The following is a 26,077-nucleotide window of genomic DNA, read 5'->3' on the forward strand; positions in this document are numbered from 1 at the left end:
TTTATTTTTATTTCAAATATATAAATTTATCATTTCACACAATCAATATTTTTTAATTAATATGATGCAACTTTTAAGTAAAACTTCACATTAATTTTTGTCTTTTAGTACACCGGTGATAAAAAAAAAGCTAAAATACTCATTTGATATACTTTTAAAAAAATTAAACCATTATCATTAAAAAAAATAAGACATCAATATACAAGAATTAAAAAATTCAGATATTATTAATCTATTTAATTAAATAATTTACAATGCATGCACTTAACACGGCTTAAATAAAAAAATCCTCATTTATACTCATTTATTTTTGAGAAAAAAAAAAACAAGTTAAGACAATATATATCCAATTGTAACTAGTTAACTTATAAACAAAGTATCCCCTGGACACTGAAAAATCCTTATCTTTTGTTATAACTTAATTATACTCTTTAATAAATTTAAAAGTTAAGCTAAAAAGAAATACAACAAAGTTCTTTTAAAGTTACATTGACAAAATAAAAAATAAAAAACATCTATAAAACAAATATACAAAATTAGAAAAATATTTAACTTATTAAATATGCACCAAACAAAATAGTAGTACTAATTAATTAGTTGGTTCAGTCGTTGACAAAAAACCGAATTAGTTGGTTCATTAACCGATTTTGGTTTGACAACAAGTCAACAAGCTATCCATCCGTCTATATAAATTCTCCTGCGTCTTCCTATATTCATTCGCTTTCTTCTCTGCCAAACAAAACCCTAGACGACGTCGTATGCCTTGGTTTTCTTCCCAAAATGATGACGACTCAAAATCAAATAGCAACCGCAAACCACCGCGACGGAGCTGAGATCTACACCGGCGATCTACTGTGCAAGCAGAAATCATTAGATCTTCTCGAAGAAATTCGGTTGCCTAAGGGATTGTTACCCCTAGACGACCTCGTAGAGGTCGGTTATAACCGTAAAACGGGGTTTGTTTGGCTGAAACAGAAGAGTTCGAAGGTTCATAGGTTCCGTCAGATTGGACGGAACGTTAGTTATGAAACGGAGGTAACGGCGTTTGTTGAGGATAAGAGGATGAAACGGCTGACAGGTGTCAAGAGTAAGGAGCTGTTTATTTGGGTGGGTATTTCTGATATTTATATGGATGAAAAAGATACCTCTAAGATTACTTTTGGTAATCCTACTGGTATTTCTAGAACTTTTCCTGTCTCTGCTTTTGAATTGGAAGATGAAAACAAGAAGTAAAATGTTACTAATTGTTATTTAAAAATCATTGCTTTATGTTAATTTGATGTTATAATTGTCTGTATTGTAGTGGATTGTAATGAATAATTAGTTTAATTTACCTTGGTTTAGCCATTTTAATGAATACCCACTTATGTTTGTTTAGTGATTTAATAATTTATAACAAAAGGTCAACATGGCTTTGAACTTATATTTTACGATGGAATAAATTATTTCTAATTCTTTTGGACAATAAGATTTTTAAATTTATTTTTTAGTCAATTAGATCTCAAACTACTTCAGTTTATATCAAGTAGCTCCTGACTTGTATACTCCAAATGCCAATTTATTTAGTCGAAAATATAAATTTGAAGTTTTAATTGATTAAAATTATTTATTTAATTTTGAAATATAAATTTAATGATCTAATTTATTAAAAATATTAAAAATAACTTATTTGATTTTAAGGTATAAGTTGGAAAGCAGTAAATTCTTTGTTTATTTATAATCTAACGATGATATGATTTTAAAATGTTTGCTGCAAAATTAAGCCGTCTTTAAATGCAAAGACTCTTTTGGACTTGCCTAAGAGCATCCCCAGTGGTATTCTTTAAAATAAAGAGCATCTTTTGTAAAATAAAGAACATCTTAAAAATAAAGAGTGATATTTAAAATTTTACTCCAATAGACTCTTTAATATCAATTTTTTATTGTATATAATTTTAATAATTAATAATAAAATAAAAGTATTAAATAATAATAATATTAAATTAATTGCCTCTCTAATATTAAATTTTATTTTATTTTGTTTTCATATAAAATATTAATAAAATATTAAATATTAACAAAATAATTTTTATTTATTTAATTTTTTATTCATTTATTTATTCAATTTTTTGACTAAAAGTAAAAATATAATATTTAAAAGTAAAAATAACTACCTTATTTTTTTAAAATTTAAAATTTTACTATTTGAAAAATGAAGTAGAGAGTGAAAATGGCTCTCTACATATGGAGAGCCATTTTCACTCTCTACTCTAAATATAAAGAATAGAGAGTCCATTAGACTCCTAATTTATTGTCAAACTCTTTAATTTAAAGAGTTTGACAATTTTAGAGAGTCCATTGAGGATGCTCTAACTTCCTAATTCGGGAAATTGGTAGATTCTGCTGTTAAAAAAGTCGCCGGTGTCGGAAATCAGTTTCAACGAGAAGCAAGATATGCAACTGCTTTTAAATCTATTAAAAACTGATTATAACAAAATGATCATTTTTCATACACTTTGTTAATATATATCATTTGAAGCACCAGAAAAATATATCCCTTCAGAAAAATATTAAATTTAACATTTCAGGAGAAGAATAAAATAAAAGACCCTTCTGAACTAATCATTAGATATGAAAACTTTCCAGTTTGGAAATTTCAAAAAGCATACCAGACTGTATTATGGCAACTTTGAGTTAAGAGTTTGTGCTTAATTATAGAAGTGATCAAGTGAGTAAACATGTTTATCATAGCATTTCAGATGCTAGATAACATTGCACATTCCAAAGAAGCAAAATAACCAGCCCAATCAGACAATAAACTAACAGATAATACACGACATAAATAAAACAAAATTTCAGGGTATTCAATACTAATATCTTTAACTTCTACATAACTTCAATTGATTATGCAATGAGAAATATTAAAAACTAAAATCAGTTCCACAACTGGAGAAATTGTCCCAAAATAAAAATAGATCTGCAACAAGTTGCCAAAACACAAACTCACAGCCTTCTTCCTCTTCTACCACCCTTTCTGCGGGTGCTATCAGTTGGAATTGGTGTCACGTCCTCTGTAACATTACATTAAATCAGTACAGTATTAAAAACGGAACACGTTCAAATTATTAGTTTAACAGATGCTTCTTATCACTCAAATCATTTTCCTTGTGATGCTTCTTATCACTAAGATTCACCGGACTTTAATTGAAGCAAAAGTGATAGGACATAAAACATATAACTAATGGCACTAATAGGTGGACAAAAATAACAACTAATGCATCAAATCAAGAAAAGGATTTGTAGAAAGTCTTACCAATGCGACCAATTCTCATTCCAGAACGAGCAAGAGCACGCAGGGCAGACTGTGCACCAGGACCAGGTGTTTTTGTTTTGTTCCCACCAGTGGCACGGAGCTTAATATGCAGAGCAGTAATGCCAAGTTCCTATTTCCAAAACCCACTTGAGCATATTAGCATCATATAGCATAGAAGATGTGAAAACAGTGAAAATACAATGACTCAAAGAAATAAATGTTATGCACAAAACTAGAGCAAATATTTTGGCAGACATAAGCATCACAAATGAGACAACATTCAACTTAAATGTGTTATCTAATAGAAACGAGCAACTTAGAAGTACTAATCAGATGATACTTTAAGAAAACCAAAGGTTTGGTGAATGAAATCAAAACAAGGGAAGAAAACAAGGCAGACAAAACAAAATCATCTCACTATTTAAAACCTAAGCTGACATTGACATAAGAAGGTTGAAGTTTGGAAAAGATGGGGACTTGAATTGAAACATCTTCCGTATAAACAATGCAAGAATAGCAGACAGTATGGATAACCAGGCAACATCCTAGACACTGAAAGAAAGTAACTCAATGAAGCCTAAGCATGCTTATTTGGCAAGACAGGCCAACTTTAAATAGATGCTAGTCTTGATAAGCTTTATATAGATGACATCAAAAGCAGTCTAAACGCACTAAATCTTCATAAGACCGCTGAATAATAAGAATAACGAGTACGTAAGGACATATAACCTTGCATCTCTGAGTGACATCCTGTGCTGCAAGCATAGCAGCATAAGGTGAAGACTCATCTCTATCAGCTTTCACCTTCATTCCACCTGTTTAAATAGCAAATTTACATGTCAAAACTTGCAATCACATCTATCTTCACTACAACTACAGTACTTCCAGAATCACAGATACTGATAAACAACAATGTTATATGACCAGCAACAAAATGTTACCTGTTATGCGAACAAGGGTTTCTCGACCAGATAGATCAGTGACGTGCTGCAACCCAAACAAACACATGAATAACACAACTAAGCATTAAAATTACAACTAACCAAAGACAAAGAATTGCCAAACATCACTATACATACAGCAATACTTACGATGAATGTGTCATTAAATGAGGCAAAAATATGGGCAACTCCAAAAACATGTTCACCCTCCCTAACTGCAGGTCCAAGGGTAACATTGTCCTCCTTTGGCTCTCTAGTCTTCTTCTTCGACTGTAACAAAAAACATTCAATACAAGCATTAGAACACAAGACTAAATCTGCAAAAATCATGCGTTAATTCATGCAACTAATTTCGCCAAATCTAAATTCAATTGAAATGATTCTCGCAAATCGCTAGTTCCAATTAATAATCAAACAACATTAAATACCAGCTGCTTTTCAGTATCTGATGATGAAACAGTGCAGAAAATATACGGATCTAGGGTTTGTTAACACTAAGTGAAAAATCAAACGAATACGACACCGTATTTTGCTAGAATTCTCAAAATAAACAGCTAAAACAAACAGTATTCAGATACAGAGAGAGATTTCTTAGTTCTTACCATGGCGGCGAGAAGATTAGAGTGAGACGATGATAAGTGAAGCTAGAGAGGAGGCTGCTGTGTTTGAAAAATGCGAAAACCCTAGAGAGCAAACGGCAACTCAATGGTTCGGCGACAATTATAAGGGACAGTAGTGGATTAGGGTTTTACTGATGAAACTATTTTTTGGGTTTTCATTTTGGTCCCTTTAGTTTTTTAAAATTAATATATAGCCCTACACTTCTTGTTATTCTTCTCAATGCCCATTCGATTCGACTTAGTGTGCTTTCTTAACCCTTCTGTTGGACTTTCTTTTTGTTGAGATTTAATTTAACCCCTTCGGTTCGGTTCGGTTCGACTTAAATCTACATAATTTTTTTTTTACTTATTTGTTTTAAAAATTACGGATTTTAACGTGTTTTGCAATTTTAACATCAAATTTAGTCTTTGGCAAGGTCGAACACCAACTATTGAATTTTTTTCAATTCCACAAACCAAACAATTTTCCTTCAAAATAATGTTGACGTGGACATCGGAATAATATCAAAAAAAATTGACGGAAAATTGTTTGGTACTTTGAATTGGAATAAAATATGATAGATAATGTATTGAATTGCCAAAAATCAAATTGCGTGTTAAAATTATAAAATACGGCTAAAGTTCATAATTTTTAAAAGCAACTAACTTTTTTGAAATATTTTTAGACGTCAAACAATCATAAATAACAAAAATAAAATAAAAAGCATACAATCATTTAAGATAATCTGATTTAGAATCAATTGCTTTATATGTTGTAAATATTTTAACTGTCATTCGTGACTATACCACTTCATATGATATAGCATTTTTCTTATAATAATTTCGCTATAATTAACTACTTTTTTAAATTTTATCAAAATATAATGTTTTTTATCTTCATGGAATAAAAGGAATATTATTATTATTTTTGAGAGAAAGGGGGATATTTTTATAGATATTATATAAATTACTCTTTGAAAAAGTATAGCATTAGAGTATTTTGGTAAAACAAAAAAAACATATCAAAAGTAAAAAGTTTAAAAAATTTAATCCATGTAGTCAAAGTTCATAATAATTAAGGGTTAAACAAATTTTTTAAATGGAGTCAATGATGAGTTATTTCTATATGTTTTTTCTTTATAACCAAAGAGGAGGAACAAATTTCACAATTTAATAGAATTTTTATCTAATATTTATACCATTCGAACTATAATTTATAGGTTTTTTTTATATAATTTTAGATAACCATAAGAGCTAGAATATTAGATGAATGGCTCGAGGATAAATGAGATGACTGAGCTTTAAAAGTTTAAATATTTACATTGAGCTCATGTACCTTATGAAATCACTTTTTTGATGATATTATCTAGTTTAATTAAAAAATATATAGTTTGAGAAATCATATATTAGCATCTTATTCATAGGTGACATTTATACAAATTCCTTGCATGTCAAATTTTAAATTCTCATGCTACTTATAATTTTAACTTATTATCTATCATATCAATTCAGAGTGTTTATCTCATATAATAATTGTGTCATGTCATATTTACAATAAACTAATGAGCATTTGCGATATAACTTTTTTAATTATTACTATTTTGTTAACAATAAAAAACTCATATGGCTAAGATGCAATTAGTTTATTATACGAATAACATAACGCAACGGTTGTATTAAATACTTTTCCAGCAATTCAACATCATGTTTTCATATCACAGATTGCGGGAATGAAATTTAAGAATTGCTACAGATTGTCATGAGCAAAGAATTGTTAACTCAACACTGGGTTTCATTTCAGTCTTTTCAAATTCACACACAATTCTTAATAATTGAAGAAATTAAATTAATAAAATCCAAGTCGTAACATTCTGAAAGAACAAATGGCGTGTTACACTATGATTAAAATCAGGAAAGTCAAATGACATAACCATAAATACAGTTCGAAAAAGAAACAAAATAGGCAAGCCTAAACTCAAATTATACAGGAAATTAAATTCCTCTCTGTAATCAACTCATCAAAATAAAGAATAGAAAATTCTATTTATAGTTGACCCTAACTACAAAAAATAATAGTGGACTTGCAAAATACTTTGAATATCTAAGCGGATATTAGACCGACGTACCCTGCAATTAAAGCCAGAAGGCATGATGCAGCATATGCACCAGCAACAATTCTTGGCTCCTTGAACCCACATAATTCAAGGTGATGGTGAAAAGGTGTCATCCGAAACAACCGCTGCCCAATACCCTTCAATCGTTTGGTTGCCTTGAAGTATGCTACCTGCAACACAAGCCATGTTCAACTCTCACCACTTCAGATACAACTCGAGGGTGTTTCTCAGTATAAATGTACTAATGTAGAAATACAAACTCAAAGTAGAAAGAACGTAATATTCTCACATATATTCCCATATAAGGAGATTCTGCTTATGAATAATAAAAACTACAGGTCCTAAACATCATAAAAATGAAAAAATCTATCAGAAATTGCTACAAGTGAATGGACTACGGCTGAAGAAAAAAAAAACTTGTTTGCTACATTATGCTTTAAATTCAAATACTGAAAACCATAGGAGTGTTCAAATATGGTTTATGTGGGTTATGAACTTTGGATAAAATGAAATTGAGTGCAATATTGACAATCTTATTTTTTTCAAATATGAACTCACTAAATAATGGGCGTTTAAAAATCTATAACCTACAAAAACCAAATTTGAAAACCCCTACTGAAAACGGTCCTCTCTTATGGTTTAGAGGAAAACAAACATTATTTAATACAAAATATCATTAGAAGTTAAGCGTAGCATGTTGTACAGGAAGATGGACAAAAGACTATCCATACATGTTTTTGTCACAATTCTTGATATACTCGGTTTAAAACAAGTATCGTAAAGAAAAAAAAATATCCGAGCAATTTATTCTTCAAGCAAAGTACAGTGATGAATCAATCTCATTTTGTGCCAAAATTATTATTATGTTGCTTCTTATTAGTTTTCTCCATGCGATACCTAACTACTAGCAAATCTACTCAATCATTACCAGATTATAATCATAACAACCACAACCAGAGGAATAAGAGAAACAAGGAAAAGGACATACTCTTTTTACTGAAAAATGAATAAATTTGCTATTTACACAAAGGCATGAAATGTATCACTGTAGCACAACATGAATTCAGTTGGATAAGCAATAGCATTGATCAAGAAGGGAAAAAAATTTACAATCAAAACACTCAATATAGTGCATATAAAAACAAAGAGAGAGAAAGAATAGCTAGAATATTTTGATGACAAATGAAAGTTTCTGACTGGAAAACAATTCCCAGACAGTAATATACCTGCATAATTACTGAAGACGCTTCCAAAAAAATGAATCCGGATGAAATAAACAAGGGAAAGAACATTCCACTACAAGCAGCCATTGAGGCTAATGCACCTCCTAATGCCAGGGATCCTGTATCTCCCATAAATACAGATGCCTTGTATCGATTGTGCAACAGAAAACCAACACAAGCTCCTGCCATTGATGATCCAAAAATTGCTAGTTCTGATTTGGAAAAAAATTATTAGCATAATAATACTTGATAATATCTCAGGCCAACAATGAAACAACATTCATCATAGTCTTAAATACAATGGTGAACATATAAAACACCATGCGACAATTCAATTCTTTTTAACTAAAATAATGATAGAGCTTGGAAGGCATGAACACGCTATTAGTAAGTGTGAAGTATGAAGGAAAACTGGATGTCTCACTAAATGCTTAAAGGTTAGTAGTTTGCACGGATAAGCCTATACATTCAAATGCATAAGTGCAAATGAATGAAATGCATAGCCAAGTCAGTAACAGAGTATTATAGAACATAGATCATGTTTGGTAGTATTGCTCAATTTGGCACGTTACATTCCTTTGTTGTTTTTCTGTTAGACTTTCGCTACAATTTGCTATTAATATTGAGAATGAAAATCAAAGGCCAGGAAAATGATTTTACTAACTACCATGTTCCACACTCTTGAGAGAAACTATAAACAAATTCCCAGAAGAAATCTATACTAACCAGGACATATTGGTAGCACTGCGATTGACATTCCAATTAAAGCCAATGCAGCAGTTCCACCAGCTAGGCCATCAAGACTGTCAGTTAAGTCAATTCCACTTCCCATGGAGACAAAACAAAAGGAAGTCAGCAATAAATAACATTTTCCAAGGCATACAAGACCCAGTTGTCCAGGTAGAGGAATTAACATTTTCCTGCACAACAAAAGGAGAATGAATTCAATGAGAACACTCAGTAGTGCAACAAAGATACTATCATTCAGGCAGTAACTGTATATTTTTGTAAAACACTATTAATAGTTGAAAAACTAACAAGCTCTATGCAATTAATGCAACTAAATAAAATCTTGAAAGACGCTTTATAGTTATAATATGCTTTCAAATGATTTCCAAAAGAAAACAGTGGCAGCATTAATAAGAAAACATTAAAAAACCAAAAAAAATGTTTCTTCCCCAATTTCAAGGGGCGCATAAATTCAAACAAATATAATACAAATAGATCTGACATTTCCTTCTGCAATTTAATTAGTTTAGAATTTGCACGTCCCCAAAATCAGTTTCATTAGCTAAAACTTTGTGAATTAAAAAAAAAGGCACAACTCTGCAACTCTATGCCCATTCCCATATAATTCAAGAGTCATTTCAAAGAATCATCTTTCTAGTCCATCTGCAATTTCCCATGTCACTAAAGCCCATAATTGTTTTGCACTTCTTCTTTGAGCGCACAATGTGAAATTACATCTCTACATCAACAGATCTACTCTTTACTCACACCAACTTAAAAGCAAGCATATTGTCAATTTGTCATGGATAACTTCACTTAATCAAGTGAGAAGAAATTTAGATATGGCAGCATCTAGAAAGTTCAATGTCAACAGAAAAATCAATTCTAACAGGAAATTTTACATAATGAGCAAAACTAGAGGTTTCCTACAGAATAAATATGTTATGACTATTCGTTCTAAATATATTTTCAGTGTTGGGATGACCTGCTGGCATTAAAGGGGGCATATTGTGTACTGTAAATACATACTGATCATTCCCAATAAAACCAACAAATGTTATATCCTGTTGTGAAACATTTCTCCTGAGAATAGATATGTGAGTTACCGTCAGATAAATGTTGATCATATTAGTTCAAGAATGTATACATGCTGTAGGGTGATGATATGCTCGTGGCATCCAACCAAAGTGCAAACAAAGTCCCAACAGCAGCCTGTAAAAATAGACAGGGTAGTTTCAGGACCGTTAACAATCAAACAATCAAATTTTTAAGACCTTGAAAGCAAAACAATACAAGTAACCTTACCTCCAATAATAATTTTGTCCAAGAAGGTAACCCTTTATGATGATTCTTCGTGAGACTTAAAATATCATCTAACAAACCAATAGCAGCAAATGCTAGAGTTGCCACTGCTGCTCCATAAACTTCAACAGAAGAGAAACCAGCTAAGAATATTGCAACTCCTACTCCAATTGGTATGAAAAACAAACCACCCATCGTGGGGGTTTGCCTTTTCTTGAAGTGTCTATCTGGCCGCCTTTTTTCACTTATAACTTGATGAATCTTCATAGTGTTGAGAAAAGGGACGCTAACATAACCCGCTATAGATGCTAAAGCTATTGAAGTGAGAAAAGGACGGGACAAGTGCAAAGGAGAAAGAGGTAATCTGACAATCTTCCATGCACACCAATCGACAAAAAAAAGAAGCAACATCGCAAAGCCAATCAATCCCATATTATTAAAAATTCCAAGTCTCATCCTGCAACACAATATGATAACAATCAAACAAAGAAACTTCAAAAAAGCGCACCAATAATACATGAAATAACCCATCAACAAAGAAACTACTAAACAGAAGCTTAAAGAACATGATCCCTATAGTAAATATGGTTATGTTACCAAAAGCTTGCCTTATATTATAAGCATAATCTATTGATACTCGGCAGCATTTCATGCCCTCTTTACCAACAATAGAGTTCCAAAAGACAATAGTACCGCCCAATGGTAAAGCAGTTTAATCAAACGAAGGATGTAGCAGGAAATATAAGCTAGAAACAGAAACCAGAGCTTAAACAAGCTTATCTCCATTTTCAACTTAAATTTCAGCCAGAAGGAAGATGATTAGACAGTCTAGATTAGAATTAGTCTTAACTAAAAGGTATTAGCATCACACAAGATATTCTGGATAAAGCCAAATTCAGAGAGACATAGGCATCATAAGCAGAATACCCCTTAAAATACACAACAACTGGTAGTTAGTGCATCATAAGAAAATGTAAAGCTTTGTCAAAACGCTGAAAAAAAAAAGCAGGACTGGGTTTGTTATATCAAAAACATCAAGTTGCGGCAATCAAAACGTTTTAAGCGCACCAATAACCTTAAAGGAACACCCAAAAACAAGGCCAGTCCTTTGAAATAAATTAACAGTTAATAGCTCGAATGACATGCCAACTCATTAAAATACTAGCTTAGAGCTGTATATATTTCGGTTTGTCATCACTATCGACTTTATACATAATGTAGAGCTTTTATTTACATAATAGTACTGCAAGCAACAATAACAATCATAAGTATAGTTCCACTTGCCTATGTTTTCTTCGTTCTTTCGCAATGATGGCTAGCCTGTGAGCAGTTACCGTAAGAGAATCATGACTCGAAACACTAGAAGAAGGCAAATCGATATCACTAACTGGATTCAACATATAATCTCCATCACTGTCATCGTCGCTGGACGATATCAAATAGGCACCAGCAGCAGCCGAAGCCTCATTATCAGTCCAATCATCAAAGGATACACCAAAGTCCTGTAATATACCAAAAACTATAAACACCGTAAACAAATTTACTAGCAATTTGAAGAAAAAAAAAGACAGATTACATCATCAAAGGCTCCAACTTGAACATTCCTATGTTGCAATCGGAACCCACGCTTTCTAGCATTTGATAAATTTAACTGCAAAAAACCAGAGCAAAATTCAAATAAGAACACGTATCCAGATCATTAAGGATTAAATTATTGGATTTAACTCATAAACACTGATACCTTAAAACGGTGGAATGAATTCGACGGCGGAAGAGAGCGGCGGTTTGTAAGTGAAAATCGGTCTAACAGAGAGAAATGATGGTTGTAATATAGAGATCGCATAGTTAAGGAAGAGAGCGATGAAAATGAAAATGAAAAATACGAGTCATAAGGCATATTCAGAAAATTCCTCTCATTGCAGATGCACAAAGAGAAAGCGGGAGAAGGAAGACAAAAGTAGAGGCGGTTTTTGTTGTCGTTTGGTGAATACAGTTGCGGTTTGCTTCAGCTTTACCCTTTGGAACGCCCGCAAGTCCGCAACTTTCTTCTGTCGTTTACTACGGTCATTACGCGCCACCTAGGTGCGTGCACACCTTAGTCTGAGCTTAACCACCAGTTCGATATCCGTTTGAGCAAAAAAACAAAACAAAAAATCTGGCGTAAAGGCATTCATCCTTAAATAAAATCTTGTTCAGCAATCGTAAAATTACAAATGGCGCTACATTTCAAAAACAAACAAACATGATGAAAATTGATGTCACTGGCCTGTAAATTTTCACAAGATTTTCAGTGTTCTGTTTCCTTTTGTACAAATTTGATAAAGCAGACTCATAAAAAGTGCCCTGTACTGCTGAATTGTTTGATTGATTGTTTGGATTTCGTATGCAAAACATCAACGGAAAAACAATTGAAAGGAAACAATCGAGCAGTACAAAACATCCGCTCTCATCTTCCACACTGCTGATATTAAAGCAGCATCACATCAACTTCACCCTAATTCTTTGAGATACATAGTAGTACATATGTGTAATAAGTTAAACTGAGTGTTGGTTTTGATTAGGTACAAGAGGCCTGCCTCTTCCCATTGTAAATCCCCTGGTTCCGTCCGGCATTTTAGGGCCGGGAGGTGGCTTTGAAGGTTCAACGGTATGTGCACTAGAGGTGGATCCATGACCTGGGAAACAAGAATAAAATAGAATCTATTTACTCTGCGGAACTTCCAAAGAAATGTGATAAAGAAAAGAGAAAGCTGATTGGATCAGAATACCAAGCCCATTAGTGGCACGATATTTGTTGTTCCTTCTCTGCCGTCCTCGATTGTTGCGACTTCTATGTCCATTTTTCTCCTTGGATAAATGATCTCCATCCTGAAATGAAGTTAATGGAGAGCAGATCAAAAATCGACGTCTTTCCATGTCTAATTTAATAACACCAACCTTTACAAATCGCATTTTTTTTATGCAAGGCATAAGATACATGTATTTTCTGAAAATAATGCATCAGAACAAATAACCAGATTGAAACAAATGGTTGAATGAACAAAGATAGAGAAACCAATAAATTTATCAATGTGGTATTGCATACCAAACACCACAGTTCCCTTTGAAAGATGTATGACAACTTTAATTCCAATTGAAAAATCTCCTAACTCTTAAATTCAAACATATTTACCCCTGCTTACAGCCTAATTTGCTCAACGAACACAAATTTAAACATGATTATATTACCAAAATTTCTCACATATAATATAAATGACATCTGAAAAGCGGGAAGCTATGTTACCTCTTCATCAGGTGTATCGTCATGATGCTCACTTAAGTGATGATTACCCTCATCTCCCATATGATTGGATGCTCTGCCACTATTATGCTTTTCAACATCCACATCCCTCCAAGGTTTTCTCTGTCCATGTTTGACCTATAGCCAGAAAAGCAATAATAATATCCGTTGGGCCATTACTGTTATTAAGTACAGAATCGAGACATGACCCTTACCGAATGCTTAAGAAGTTTGACCCGCAAGCCATTTCTCCAGTCTTGTTCGTTATTTAATGCACCCACCTGAGCCAATTACCAGACAAGTGACAAGTTTACACTAAAAATCAAGTATCATAAACCAAATACAGCAACTTTTCAATGGATACTCACAGCTTTTTCCGCAGCCTCAACACTGTTATATTCCACCAAAGCATGCAGCTGCATGAAAAATTTAGACAAACTGTAAGCAATTTTTAGCAGCATCAGCTAAATAAAATCTTATAGCTTCTCTCCTTTGATTCAACTAAGAATTAACAAAAGTTGGCTTAGAAACACAATCGCAATTTAAGATTATTAGAATATAGAAGCCATTTAATAACTAGAAGAGTCCCGTACCTTGCTGCTTATCAGATTGCTACCTTTTCTTGACTCGTCCATCACATGTGGATCACGAATTGCGATATGCTTTATACTGATTTATAAGAAAATAACAATTATAGAGCACAGCAAGCAAACAAGGACTATAACATAAAGAAAGAAAAAGAAAAAGGATGGAATGAGACGCATACCGGCCAACTTCACCAAATATTCGTCTGATATTTTCTACCGAATGATCCTCAGGAAGATTCTCTACCAGAACAGTGCATAACTAGGGTCCACAAATTAGAAATTTAAAGTTTACACAAAACATGCACATTGTAAGAAGGGAAACAATAAGTTCACAGACTACCTTTGGATCCCTAAAATCAGAAATTGGAAAAGGATGAAGGCGTTTCACCTTCTTTCCATCTGACGAAACAACCTGTAGATAATGCAAAGCATTGATTCAAATTACTGAAGTTGAAACTTCTTCAAAATAAATCAAGTGAAAACAGCACTCATGTGATAACTCCAATTTCCATGACATCATTATAAGAGTAAATGATATAGCTACCTACCAGAAAGGAAGAGTCCTTAAGTGCAGCAACAATAACAGAATGGTCTCTGGTGAGCTTCTTCATTTTCCTAAAGGAAGCAATGATTGTGATGGGAACTGCAAAGAAGGAAAAGGCATAACAAGATTTCACAAACTAAGCAGCATAAACAAGGCATGTAAAATAGGCTTGGAACAATAGCATGTTGCATCAAAAGATAATGCAGAAGAGCAAAAGGTTGTAACACTGACAGAATAGTTTTGTGCATAAAAATTATCAAAATTCATTACATTTCATTCAAAAGACGGGAGAAAACAGTAAGTTGAACAAAATAACCTTCTCAAAGAAGCTAGAAAAATTACTCCAAAAGGTGAAACCAGATGCTTTCTGTTCTACTAGTCCATAGGTAAAATTCTTTGGTAGGAAAGAAGTGCATATGACAACATTAGTGCCTTTAAAAAACAGCGCTTAAAAACAGAGATCAAAATCTTTAAATGCTCAAAAAAAAAAACTATAAGCTAGACACCAAGAAGTGCATATGACGAATTAGTGAAACAAAAGACAGTGCTCGAAAATAAAGATCAAAATCTGCAGATGCTCAAAAACATTAACTATAAGCTAGACAAGACATAAAGCAATATGATGAATAGAGAATGAATCAGAAAACAATTGTTGCTATGTCATTCAGAGCAACCCCAGACATCCGGCACAACTTAGATAGCAGCACCAGGAATACATCTGGGGCAAGCAACCTGTCAGAAGTACCTGTTTTGGTTCATCATCTTCAGGATCTCTATTATTGACTTCAAAATGGTGATAAATGCATGATTTTGGTGCAATCAGATCATTTTGAATACCAATGAAGAAACTTTCAAAAGGCAACTTCGTAACAGGAAATTTCTAGAAAGAAGGTTGTATCTTGTATGTGATGTTTGAACACAAACAGAAAGCGAAGCAGCAAAAGCAAACAAGAATAAGCTCTATCCTGATCTTCAAATCTTCCACAGGGTGTGCTAATGCTACGACAAGGACCAAAGATGAACATGCATTTATGGTCTCATTGCATGCGAAAAATACTGATTGCGACTTTATCTTTATCACCAAAAAAAAAAAAACTCATAACAAAGAGATAGAGCTAGTGCACTCCACATAAATGACTTCTTTCAAGTAAAAAGTGACTTCTATCAAGCAAATACACATGATTACTCGAATTTTCCAATTATTTAAAATTCATTACCTTCTTCAAAAAAAATCAAGTAATAAACTCAATCGACGATACAATTGTGGCATCAAAACTTCTCAGCTAGAGTTTTTGCACAATTCTCTATTTATTTGTCAAGCAGCCATAAGTATACAATTGGGATAAATGTTTTCACAAGCTAAGACTTACCAAAACCTTCCTTGTTTTTCTTGATAAAACCAATCAGATTGTTGTCAGTGGGTAAATTCTCATCACTAAAGTAATATTCCACCTGTAAAACCAAAAATTACATACAAATCTATGTCACATAAATATGAACATTTAATCAATTACAATGTGCATATTAATTATAATCCAGCTTATACAACTAATTAAGCTTCTAATAGCAATACATAACACTGTCTAGGTCAAAAAAAAAATTATAAAACCATAAAAAATAAAATAGGGCTTGCCTGTTTAATGATCTTTGCCTTAAGAACTTCGGCTCGATCAGCTGGCCCAGACTGCTGGTCCTGATCTTGATCAAGATCGTGTTCCACGTCAGCAACGTCGTCGTGCTCGTCCTCGTGATCCTCATCAGACGCCAGAGCTTGGGCGTCATCATGCAGGGGTTCATCGGGGGATCCAACGGGAAGGAAAGTAGGATCATGCGGCAGCGGCGGCGGTGGAGATGATGCCGCTACGGCGGGGATGGGTCCCACCTCACCTTCCATCTGAGAGGAGTAAGGAGGAGGAGGGATGAAACGATGGCGTTTTAACAAAGAAATGTGGAAATATTAGAACAGCCAAATCCCTCCCGCCCTTTCTCCTCCTACTCTTCACACGCTTCTTCAATAATTTCTTTTATAGGGTTGCGCAATTACTAAGGATATTTCCGTCAATTTGTCCCTTTTCAGACAAATTTCACCGCTGGGAAAATGTATTGACTAACTAGAACTACTCATATAAAACAACGTCGTATATATTAAACTGCACGAAACGACACTCTGTTTATGTACGGAATCAGTTTTGAGGCTTGTCGTTTCTCATCAGACGTGTAATTCAAAATCGGCCTAATCACTCAAAAACCCCCGACCTTTAATGTTTTTTTCAATTCTACCCTGACGTTGCAAATTTGTCAATTTTACCCACTTTTGAATTTTCCGTTTTCAATTGTACCCCAATTTTTTAACTTTTATTAATTTTTTTACTTAAATGATGAAATCATTCAATTAACTAAGTATAAAGATGAAATTAAATTCTTTTGTATTCAAAAAAGTACAAATAAGTCCTTTATTTTTAAAAACTAATTAAAAACCATAATTAAATTAACACTAATTTTAATTCCTAATTAATTTAACAAAATTTAAATAAATTTTAAAAACATGCAATTAATATATATTAGACGTGGAGAATGTTTTTAAATTTTTTTCAAATAAAAAAGGCATTAATTTAATATTTTAGGGTACAATTGAAACACAAAAATGCAAAATAGGGTAAAATTGACAAATTTACAACGTCAGGGTATGATTGAAAAGGGGCTAAAAGGTCGGGGTTTTTTAAGGTATTAGGCCTTCAAAATCTATCATGTATCTATGGCTTAATTTCTTAAAAAAAAAAACACCTTGCATCTTTTTTCGTTTATACTCTGATCTAGTAAAAACACCATTTGTATCCAATTTTGAATTTTTATGTTTCAAATCTACTCAAAAGCATTGAATTGTACTCTTTTCATTTAAAAAAGAGTTTAAAATAATCCTTCATTTTTAACTTATATACTAATTAGATATTAATGTTATTAATAGTACAAAAATATCATCTTCAAAAAAAAATTAAAAAAAATTATAATTTTTTTTAATTTTTTTAAAAATATTTCCGAATTTTTTTAAATTTTTTTAAATTTTTTTAAAGTTTTTTAAATTTTTAAAAAAAATATTTCTGACAACAAAATTAAAAATAATAATAATTTTATTATTATTTTATAAGATTAAAAAAATTAATTAATTAATTGGATGTATTTGATTATTTTTTTAAGTTTAATGATTTATTTATATTTTTTAAAATAGAAAAAAGTATGTTTAAACTCTTTTCCAAATTAAAAAAGTACAATTTAATGCTTCTGGGCAGGGATGAAACATAAAACCCAAAATTGGGTACAAATGGTGTTTTTACAAGTTTAGGGTATAAACGAAGAAAAAGTACAATGTGGGAGTTTTTTTAAGGAATTAAGCCTATATCTATCAAAAATCCATGTAATTCATCCAGAAATAATGCATTGTTATGTAAAATAATGAACAATGTCAACGTGCCCCCTGAACTTGTAACACGGGGTCATCTAACCCAATTTATATTTGTTTGAGCAACTAATCCCGAAACTCTTTATTTTAAGTCAAATAACCCCATAATTTATATTTTTATTTCAAAAGATAAATTTAGAATAATTATATCGCAACAATAAGAGAAATATCTAATTATTTTTTTGCATTCCTTACCTCCGATTTGTATTTTATGCGTTTTAAAAATATAATTATGGGGTTATTTGACCCAAAAATGAAGAGTTTTGGGGTTAATTGCTCAAACAAATATAAATTGGGTTAGATGACCCCCTATCACAAGTTTAGGGGGCGCGTTGACCTTTTGTTCGTAAAATAATAGTGTAAAATAGTTATACGTTTATGTACAAATTTATCCATCAATTAAATATAAATTTTGGGGGCTGATGAGGTTTTTGTTGAGTTGATTAAGATAAGGATATTAAAATGATTTATAGTCTCATTAAACACTAGTTGAGATTAAATAGTATTTTCTTGTATAGTTGTTATATTGTTTATTCAGATTTCTTGATTATGAAAACATATCACTAATTTTCTAGATGACTAAAATAATCTTTAAAATTAAAGCCTATACTTTAGTATAAATAGACAAGAAATATAGTACTTAATTGCTTCATTCTCATTTCTAAGCAAAGCTCACAAACCTTAACTTACAGAAAAGTAAAACACATATATTTTATGCCCTTTTCACCCTGCCAAACCAAACCCTTAAATCAGACCCGAAACCAAAACTAAAATCCAAAACCCAAGCCCAAATCCTAACCCACTAAACCCGATCCTCCTTGCACTCGAATACCAAACCCGAACATCATCAACCACCGGCCCGCACAGTGAACTCATATCATCAGTCCTTGTGTTGTAATATATACTGTAGAATGCAATTCTTGTTCTATCAGCTTTAGCTGTGAAGTTCAAATCAGCAACATGAAATGTGGAATTAGAGTCAGGGGTATAATGGACATTTTGAGCTTGATCTCCAGCAAAAACCATTACTGCTAATGGCTGCTTGCATTTGTCATCAGCATGGCCTAATGCAAACGACAATGTATACGCTTTGTTAGACGTCGTTTCAACCATTTGAGAAATTATGCCTTCCTTGCCCGAAAGTAGTTCAATGGCACGTTTTCCCTGCGGAACTGAGAAATGGTCCGAGTCAATGTAGCGAACGGCGCGATTCGACTCGACGATCCAACCGGGTAAGGATGTTGTTTCTTCATCAAGGTTTGTGGGGAGTAAGACTCCTAGTGAAACATTTTTGAACATCCATGGACCTTCTTCCATGTCACCATTAAGTACTGCATTGTCTGAAACAAATAATAAAGGATGGGAAAATTAGATCACCAATTAATATTAGTGATTTATATAAAATAAATAAATAAATAAATTATTAATTGACGTGGTTTTCGTATGTAGATGATTTTAATTCATCACATAGTCAATGTGACAAGAAATGTCCTTTGACTAATGTGAGACTCAAAACATTGGATGCCAAGACTCCTAGTACATCTAAAAGTCAAAAAGTATCAACTATTTCATGCTTTAGGACACTTAAAATCAAAAGTAACTCAATAAGAGGACTACTTTAAAAATATTATTCTTTTTAGTATATTTTCTTTCAACAACTTGGATTGATAAATAAACAAATAATAAATTATCTAGTCCTATTAACAAATTTATAGCGACTATCTTATTATCCAATTAAAAAAATATACTTTTTCGTTTCTTTAGTCGTCCATTCAGTGACACAGGTAGACCATTATTTTAAATAGTACACAATTTAATTAAATTAAATATAATAATACAAAAAATATACATTAAAACTTGAGATAAGGCGAAGACACTGCCTGACCCTATCTTTGCTTTGTATTTGTGTCGATCTAACTAAAACTATACATATTATAAAGTATTTTTTATCTCAAATCATAAAAATAAAATTTAAAATAATTTTATTAATTAAATCATCAGTTAATTTAAAATTTATACATTTGGCTATATAGACAAATGAGAAAAGCTGTGGGACTATTTTTTCTTAAATTAATTTTCCAATTTTATTTTCATTATCCAATCATAATTAACAAAACTAAATAGGAATAGGGAGTACCTTTGGGTTTATCTGGAGAAAAAAGCTTCTTAATAGCAATGTCATCAATAATGGGCCCACAAGTCGGGTCATCTTCCATACCCGGATTCCTAAAAACCAAACTCACTTTATCATTTTCTGCCTCAAAAGCCCACGCGTAAGGGTCCCACCCTTGCACATTATACAATGTCTGCAAATCTATTGTCTGCGACGCGGGCGGCACTGATACGTTCAGTGACTCCATTTGAGCACACGTGCGAGCCGCACTAAACGTAACTGAGTATACTGATCCTTTCTCCACCGTTAATTCTTGACTGATCTCCGCATCGTTCCCTAATCTCACTGCGTGTGTACCACCTGGTACTATGAGGATCATCCCACCCTGTTTTTGCCCTGACGAGACTAGCTCTACGGTGCCGTTTAGTTTCCAATTCGGAATTTCGCTTGGTCCGTCTGCTAATGCTTCGCTTGGGAAACCGTTAGTTGGCGGCGTTTCGAAGCCACCGTTTGCCACCAATCCTGCAATTTACCAGCAATTTATTACTAAAATTATTTTACTATAATTGCGCCAAAAAAAGGAAAATATTAATTATTCAGTTAAATTGGGGACATAATAATTGTTATCACGTGACAAGGAAGCTCCACAATACAAGAATTGACAGAAATGGTGTGTGGGATGAATGCAGATTTTCAAAGATATTTTTATATGGTCAAAGATAGTATTACGAATTTACGAGCATGAAGAATAAAATGCATAGTACTAAAATATTACTTAAAAAATTGATGTGATTAAAATTGATAAAAATATTAAATATTCCACTAACTAAATTTTTAAAAATTAATAATAAATTATTTTACTAATTAAACTGAATGAATTAATTGAATTGATCAAAAAAATAAATCAAATTAATAAAAATATATCGATTTATTGGTTTAATCAAAATTTTGCTCATACCTAACTATTTGGTCTGTCTTCCAGGTATATATGTTGTTTCTACCTTAATTTTTTGAAACTTTATATGATTACTCTATCTTATACTAAATAAATCTTATTCTATCCATTTATTATAATTGGATAAATTTCAATCACTTTCGTCTCATGGTGAAATGGACAAAATAGTGTAAAAAGAAATCATAAAAAAATCCTATTTTTTATTATTATAATTAATAATCTTTTATCATATTTTTCTAATTTTATTTATTTTGATTTTAAGCCAATTATTGGATTAAACAACATCACTGAATTGTGTCATAAAAAGAGAGGGAGTATAAATGTATAATACAACAAGAAAGATTAATGGATAGCCTTATCTATTTATGAATATGAACCTCAAAATGCAGGGGCAAATATGTAAAGATGGAACAAAATAAAGAAGAGATAACAACTAGTGAGTGACATATGAGGAAAGTCCAGCCATGCAAATTAAGTTAAAAATACTATTCTGGTCAGCATCAAGGTTCTTAGGGAAACTATTTTCAACTAATCTAACAAATCTTAGTCATAAATTTTCATTTATTGATATTATTTCGTCAAAAAAAATATTATATAGTACTCCCTCCGTCCCGTTTAAAAAGGAACAAATGAGTTTTGCATAAAGATTAATAAAATAAGACAATATTTTATTTTATCATGTCTACCCCTATTAATTAGCATAGTTTCTCCTAATAATAGTATAGATGTATTGTAAATTGAGTCGCATTTCATACATATTGGAATAATTAAAAGAATAAAAATGAAAATTCAATATAAATTGGGACGAAAAACATGATATGGCCTTTTTAGATGGGATAAATAAAAATGGAATATCTCACTTGTTAAACGGGACGGAGGGAATACTAATAGAATCTCAAAACGACAAAATATGAGACTAATATGAACACAAGGCAATTTGAACAAGAAGCCGCGTTAAGAGCATCGGCCGTACCGCACCGTTTTGGCTTATTCTTTTAAACTCCCTAGAATCAGAAAAGTGCACAAAGTCCACATTTTTACTGTCTGCTTTTACACTTTTAAGGGCATTATCCAGCTGGAGATCGGGATGATGCACAAAAAAAGATAATGGTTAAAGTAACAATTTAGCTTTGCCGAAAGCACCATTGTCGTTTTGCTTGCTTTAAGTACCAATGCCTAATTGAATTTGGCGCCAATGAGTGCCGTTTTGGTCAATTTACCCCCCTTAAACAATTAGGTTTGGTTCCTTCCAATTCTTTTTTTCCGGCATGTTCTTATTTATAAAACAAATTTTTGACTATGAACCGCTGTTTCAACGTAGCATCGGTTCAATTATCGATTCAACCACTTAAATAAAATATATAAAAATTCCTACAATTAAATATCATAAGCTACTATGTAGTTAAAATCTAAATACACAAGTAAAATAACAACTAGCAATTATTCTGAAAAAATAGTAAATAACGGATTAGTCCGTTTTTATGATTTAATCGGCTAAATTATTTGTGATTTTTTTTTGTTCAAAGTAGTTGAACCATACTTTTAGTTTCTAAAAAATAATCAAATCAAGCTAATCTCTAGTTTTCGGTTGAATTGGTTAAATCGACGTGTGTGGTTTGATTTTTATAAATACTAGTAATTGAGAAATGAGAACTTAAATATAGCTCATAGGAGACACAAGTCAATGTCACAAAGTTGTCCTACAAGATATGCAAAGATAGGGATTAGGAATTTACTATCCAGAAACAGCCCTATCTCATCCTCAAAACACTGATAATTCCCTATATTTCTCCTATTATTGAAGATTTTTCAAGTGTTCCATCGTTTTCATACTCATTTCTGGTTCTAAATGCCAGCAAGTAAAAGCAAAAGAATGCACGTAATTAAACTAATGGTAATGGCCCTACTTAATAACTTACTTCCCCAAAACAAAAATGCTGACTCAAGGTATAAAAATAATCTGCAAAAAAGTCTCATTTAATGGTGTGGGACATATTGTTTTATAGGCTCCAAGGCCATAATCATTTAAATTGAAGAATAAAGCAAAGTAATTAGCCTAAACATTAATTAAATTTGTCTTAAAGATTGTATAGACTATAGAGTACATAATTAGCTTCTTTAACTTGATAAAGCTCAAATGCTTCTTCATCCTTCACCAGAAGGTAGCAAAAGCTCAAGCAAGCTGGGTAGCACTGATACGGAAACGGGAAGATGGCGTTATTTTAAGGTTTCTATGTTAAAATTGAAATTTCGTGTCCGAAACACCAAGTATCCGACACGTTTTCGAAACAGAAAACGTTAATTGAGTGAAATGTCGGTGCTGCTAGCAAGTAATCAAGATTGGGCAAATACTAAAATGCTCAATGCTTTACTGGAATTTAAAGCTTTCTAAAGATAGAAATGCATTTATGCTACTGATCACTGTGAATATTCCTCATCATGAGCTACCCATTCACACAAAAAAAGACCAATCATAGCATAATTTTGCCTCAAATGCCCCAATAGAACCTCGCCGAACTGCCCATTTCACTTCCAATTATTGAACTTTAACACTAAAGAATTAACCTTTCAAGAACCATCTACAAAACCCAGAAACCCCAACTCACTAATTTCAGATCTCACAAATGAAAAAGACCCGTATAGCCTTAATTTCCAAGAAAATATAAACATGAAACATAAATGAAATTTAGTTGGTCTATGAGATTAAATGAAAGAATGACAAAAAAACTTAAGCATGTATTGAAAAATGAAGTTAAATAATGAACTAACCATCTTCTCCAAGGGTAGCAGAGGCAAAAAAAGCCAGAAGAATGATAGATGGAGTGAACCATTTGCTTCTTTTAGAGCTTTCAACCATTTTTAGTTCAGTTCTTGTTCCTGTTTTTGGCCAAGAAATAGTTTTTTTTTTTTAATTTTGTGTTTGTGTGAATGCAGGGATGGGTTTGTGTGTAGTGACAATGTTTGTTGTGCAGAGAGACAGTGGAGAAGGCAGAGTGAGTAGTGTCCTTATATCCAAGATTCTAGCTTTAAACTTCTTTTTTTATTTAATAATTTTGTAACTTAAATTACTTAGAAATAAATAATTTTGTTTAACTGATGGAACTATGTTTTGGAGTTTATTAATTAGTGCAAATTGTTTGATTTAATATTTTTTTAATCTTTCACTCATAGTTTAATTTCCCTGCCCTACATAATTGAAAGAAAAAGAAAGTGGACATTGGAGTGATAATTCCGTGTTTTTAGAATGGTGGTCTCTAAGAGACCCAACGCACCGCCGCATGGTGCCATTTTGACAGTATTCCATCCCTATGCTGTTTTATTTCTCTTGTGGGAATGATCGCGTTAAATACTAGTCAAATTTAAAGATTTTAATAGCAATTTATCCCTTCAACTTGTAAACAATGAACAATTAAAGGAGGGATATTCTTTCGGAACGTCGCCGGAATAATTTAAAAAATAGGAAAAAACGTTTTTCTTTTTGGAAAATCCGGAAAAATTTATTTCCGAACGTCGATAATTATTATCCGACAAATTGTAAACGGAGGGACGTCTACCCTTCTGCCGGCGGCGGCGAACAATATCGCCGCCGACAGTATATTTATTAAAAAAAATTATTTTGAATTTTATAAATTGTTAAACGTAATTATTTATGTTGTGCATGTTCATTTAGAAAATTTTGGCGATGACGAAATTGATTACAACGATCGGTTTTTTTCGATCACAGATTCTGCCGTACGAAAAAATATTAAGTCATACTACTAACTTTCAGTAAATATTAAATCGATTAAATTTTTAAAATAACTAAAATTACAAAAAAAATTAATTTTATATTTTTTTTAACAAAAAAACCCGGCTGCGACGTTTCCGGTCGCAGCCGAAAACAGTCCCTTGACGGGGGACAGCCACATAAAATATAATTGAACAAAGGATCACTTTCACCCCCGAACTTACGTCAAAGTATCAAAAAAGTCCAAAGCTGGAAAATGGGATCACTTATACAGTCGACCCTCTAATATTTAATATTCTATATAATTTTAATAATTAATAGAAAATTGAGAGAACCAACTTCGTTCCACGTCGGATAATTAATAATTCTATTATTTAATAATTAATAAAATTTAAAATATATTCTACATGAATATTAATTATTGGAGAAAATTTTTTAAAGAAATATATAACAATTGATGATTTATTTGAGACAATACTAACCTTAATTGATAAAGTGGAAATTAAAATACCATCAAATTATAATTTTTTTATTCTTTTGAGAAATTTTAAAAAAAGTTATTAGATAAACAAATTAAAGTAAGTAAATTATTTCTAGTATAAAAAATATTAAAAATTATTTTACATTATCAATACAACTTCTTAATAATTATTTTTTAATTTGATATCAATTGATATTTTTTAAATTGAATATAAAATTATTATTTTTTAAATTGAGTGACTGTAAAGTGTATTTAGTTAGTTTTTTTATAATATTAATATTAATATTAGGTCTATTAATATAGATGCTTTAAAATATCTTTTATAATTTTTTTATATAAATTCTATAAATTAATAATTCTAATAATTAATAAATTTTTGATCCACCATGTGTATTAATTATCAGAGGGTCGACTGTACCCTAAAATTGTGTATTTTTGGTCAAAAACCCCCCTTCTCACTCTCACCTCAGAGAGTGAGGTACACTCTCCGGTTTTGAAAAGTGGTATTGTTGGTAAAGCGGATTTTTATAGTAAAAAGATCTAAAATGGTCCTAAATTTTTGTAAATTTTTCTTTTTAACACATAATAATTAAAAAAATAAATTTAATTTTTTTAATTTTAAAATTATATATATTAAATTAGTATTGACTAAAAAATGGAGGACCTCTTTGCAATTTTATAAAAAAAGTTATTAATTTTTTAAATATTTTACGTCTCAAGCGAGGAGGAGAAG

General features: G+C 31.7%; 5 protein-coding genes across 5 annotated transcripts; 1 reads left to right on the forward strand and 4 right to left on the reverse strand.

The window, feature by feature from the left end:
* Nucleotides 1–626: 626 nt before the first annotated feature.
* On the forward strand, nucleotides 627–1,333 carry LOC126679885 (uncharacterized). Its single transcript, XM_050374897.2, has one exon. The coding sequence runs from the start codon at nucleotides 781–783 to the stop codon at nucleotides 1,231–1,233; it is 453 nt and encodes a 150-aa protein (XP_050230854.1). The 5' UTR covers nucleotides 627–780; the 3' UTR covers nucleotides 1,234–1,333.
* A 1,489-nt stretch (nucleotides 1,334–2,822) lies between these two features.
* LOC126682853 (40S ribosomal protein S14-3) lies at nucleotides 2,823–4,969 on the reverse strand. Its single transcript, XM_050378617.2, has 6 exons — nucleotides 4,836–4,969; nucleotides 4,384–4,503; nucleotides 4,234–4,279; nucleotides 4,022–4,107; nucleotides 3,293–3,422; nucleotides 2,823–3,050 (listed from the first exon to the last, which is right to left on the reverse strand). The coding sequence occupies exons 1-6, from the start codon at nucleotides 4,836–4,838 to the stop codon at nucleotides 2,983–2,985; spliced, it is 453 nt and encodes a 150-aa protein (XP_050234574.1). The 5' UTR covers nucleotides 4,839–4,969; the 3' UTR covers nucleotides 2,823–2,982.
* A 1,732-nt stretch (nucleotides 4,970–6,701) lies between these two features.
* Nucleotides 6,702–12,347, reverse strand: LOC126682677 (phospho-N-acetylmuramoyl-pentapeptide-transferase homolog). The gene is made up of 8 exons (XM_050378425.1): nucleotides 11,942–12,347; nucleotides 11,777–11,851; nucleotides 11,485–11,702; nucleotides 10,204–10,657; nucleotides 10,046–10,110; nucleotides 8,896–9,089; nucleotides 8,173–8,381; nucleotides 6,702–7,116 (listed from the first exon to the last, which is right to left on the reverse strand). Exons 1-8 carry the CDS (start codon nucleotides 12,095–12,097, stop codon nucleotides 6,934–6,936), a joined length of 1,554 nt encoding a protein of 517 aa, XP_050234382.1. The 5' UTR covers nucleotides 12,098–12,347; the 3' UTR covers nucleotides 6,702–6,933.
* Nucleotides 12,348–12,443: 96 nt separating this feature from the next.
* On the reverse strand, nucleotides 12,444–16,618 carry LOC126682679 (la-related protein 6A). The gene is made up of 11 exons (XM_050378427.2): nucleotides 16,245–16,618; nucleotides 15,982–16,063; nucleotides 14,616–14,710; nucleotides 14,408–14,479; nucleotides 14,247–14,326; nucleotides 14,074–14,149; nucleotides 13,849–13,896; nucleotides 13,696–13,761; nucleotides 13,484–13,618; nucleotides 12,969–13,068; nucleotides 12,444–12,875 (listed from the first exon to the last, which is right to left on the reverse strand). The coding sequence occupies exons 1-11, from the start codon at nucleotides 16,503–16,505 to the stop codon at nucleotides 12,736–12,738; spliced, it is 1,155 nt and encodes a 384-aa protein (XP_050234384.1). The 5' UTR covers nucleotides 16,506–16,618; the 3' UTR covers nucleotides 12,444–12,735.
* Nucleotides 16,619–18,702: 2,084 nt separating this feature from the next.
* LOC126682678 (protein DUF642 L-GALACTONO-1,4-LACTONE-RESPONSIVE GENE 2) lies at nucleotides 18,703–24,145 on the reverse strand. The gene is made up of 3 exons (XM_050378426.1): nucleotides 23,906–24,145; nucleotides 20,206–20,703; nucleotides 18,703–19,408 (listed from the first exon to the last, which is right to left on the reverse strand). The coding sequence occupies exons 1-3, from the start codon at nucleotides 23,991–23,993 to the stop codon at nucleotides 18,813–18,815; spliced, it is 1,182 nt and encodes a 393-aa protein (XP_050234383.1). The 5' UTR covers nucleotides 23,994–24,145; the 3' UTR covers nucleotides 18,703–18,812.
* Nucleotides 24,146–26,077: the final 1,932 nt, after the last annotated feature.

Source organism: Mercurialis annua, linkage group LG5, assembly GCF_937616625.2.
Source record: "Mercurialis annua linkage group LG5, ddMerAnnu1.2, whole genome shotgun sequence".
NCBI lineage: Eukaryota > Viridiplantae > Streptophyta > Magnoliopsida > Malpighiales > Euphorbiaceae > Mercurialis > Mercurialis annua.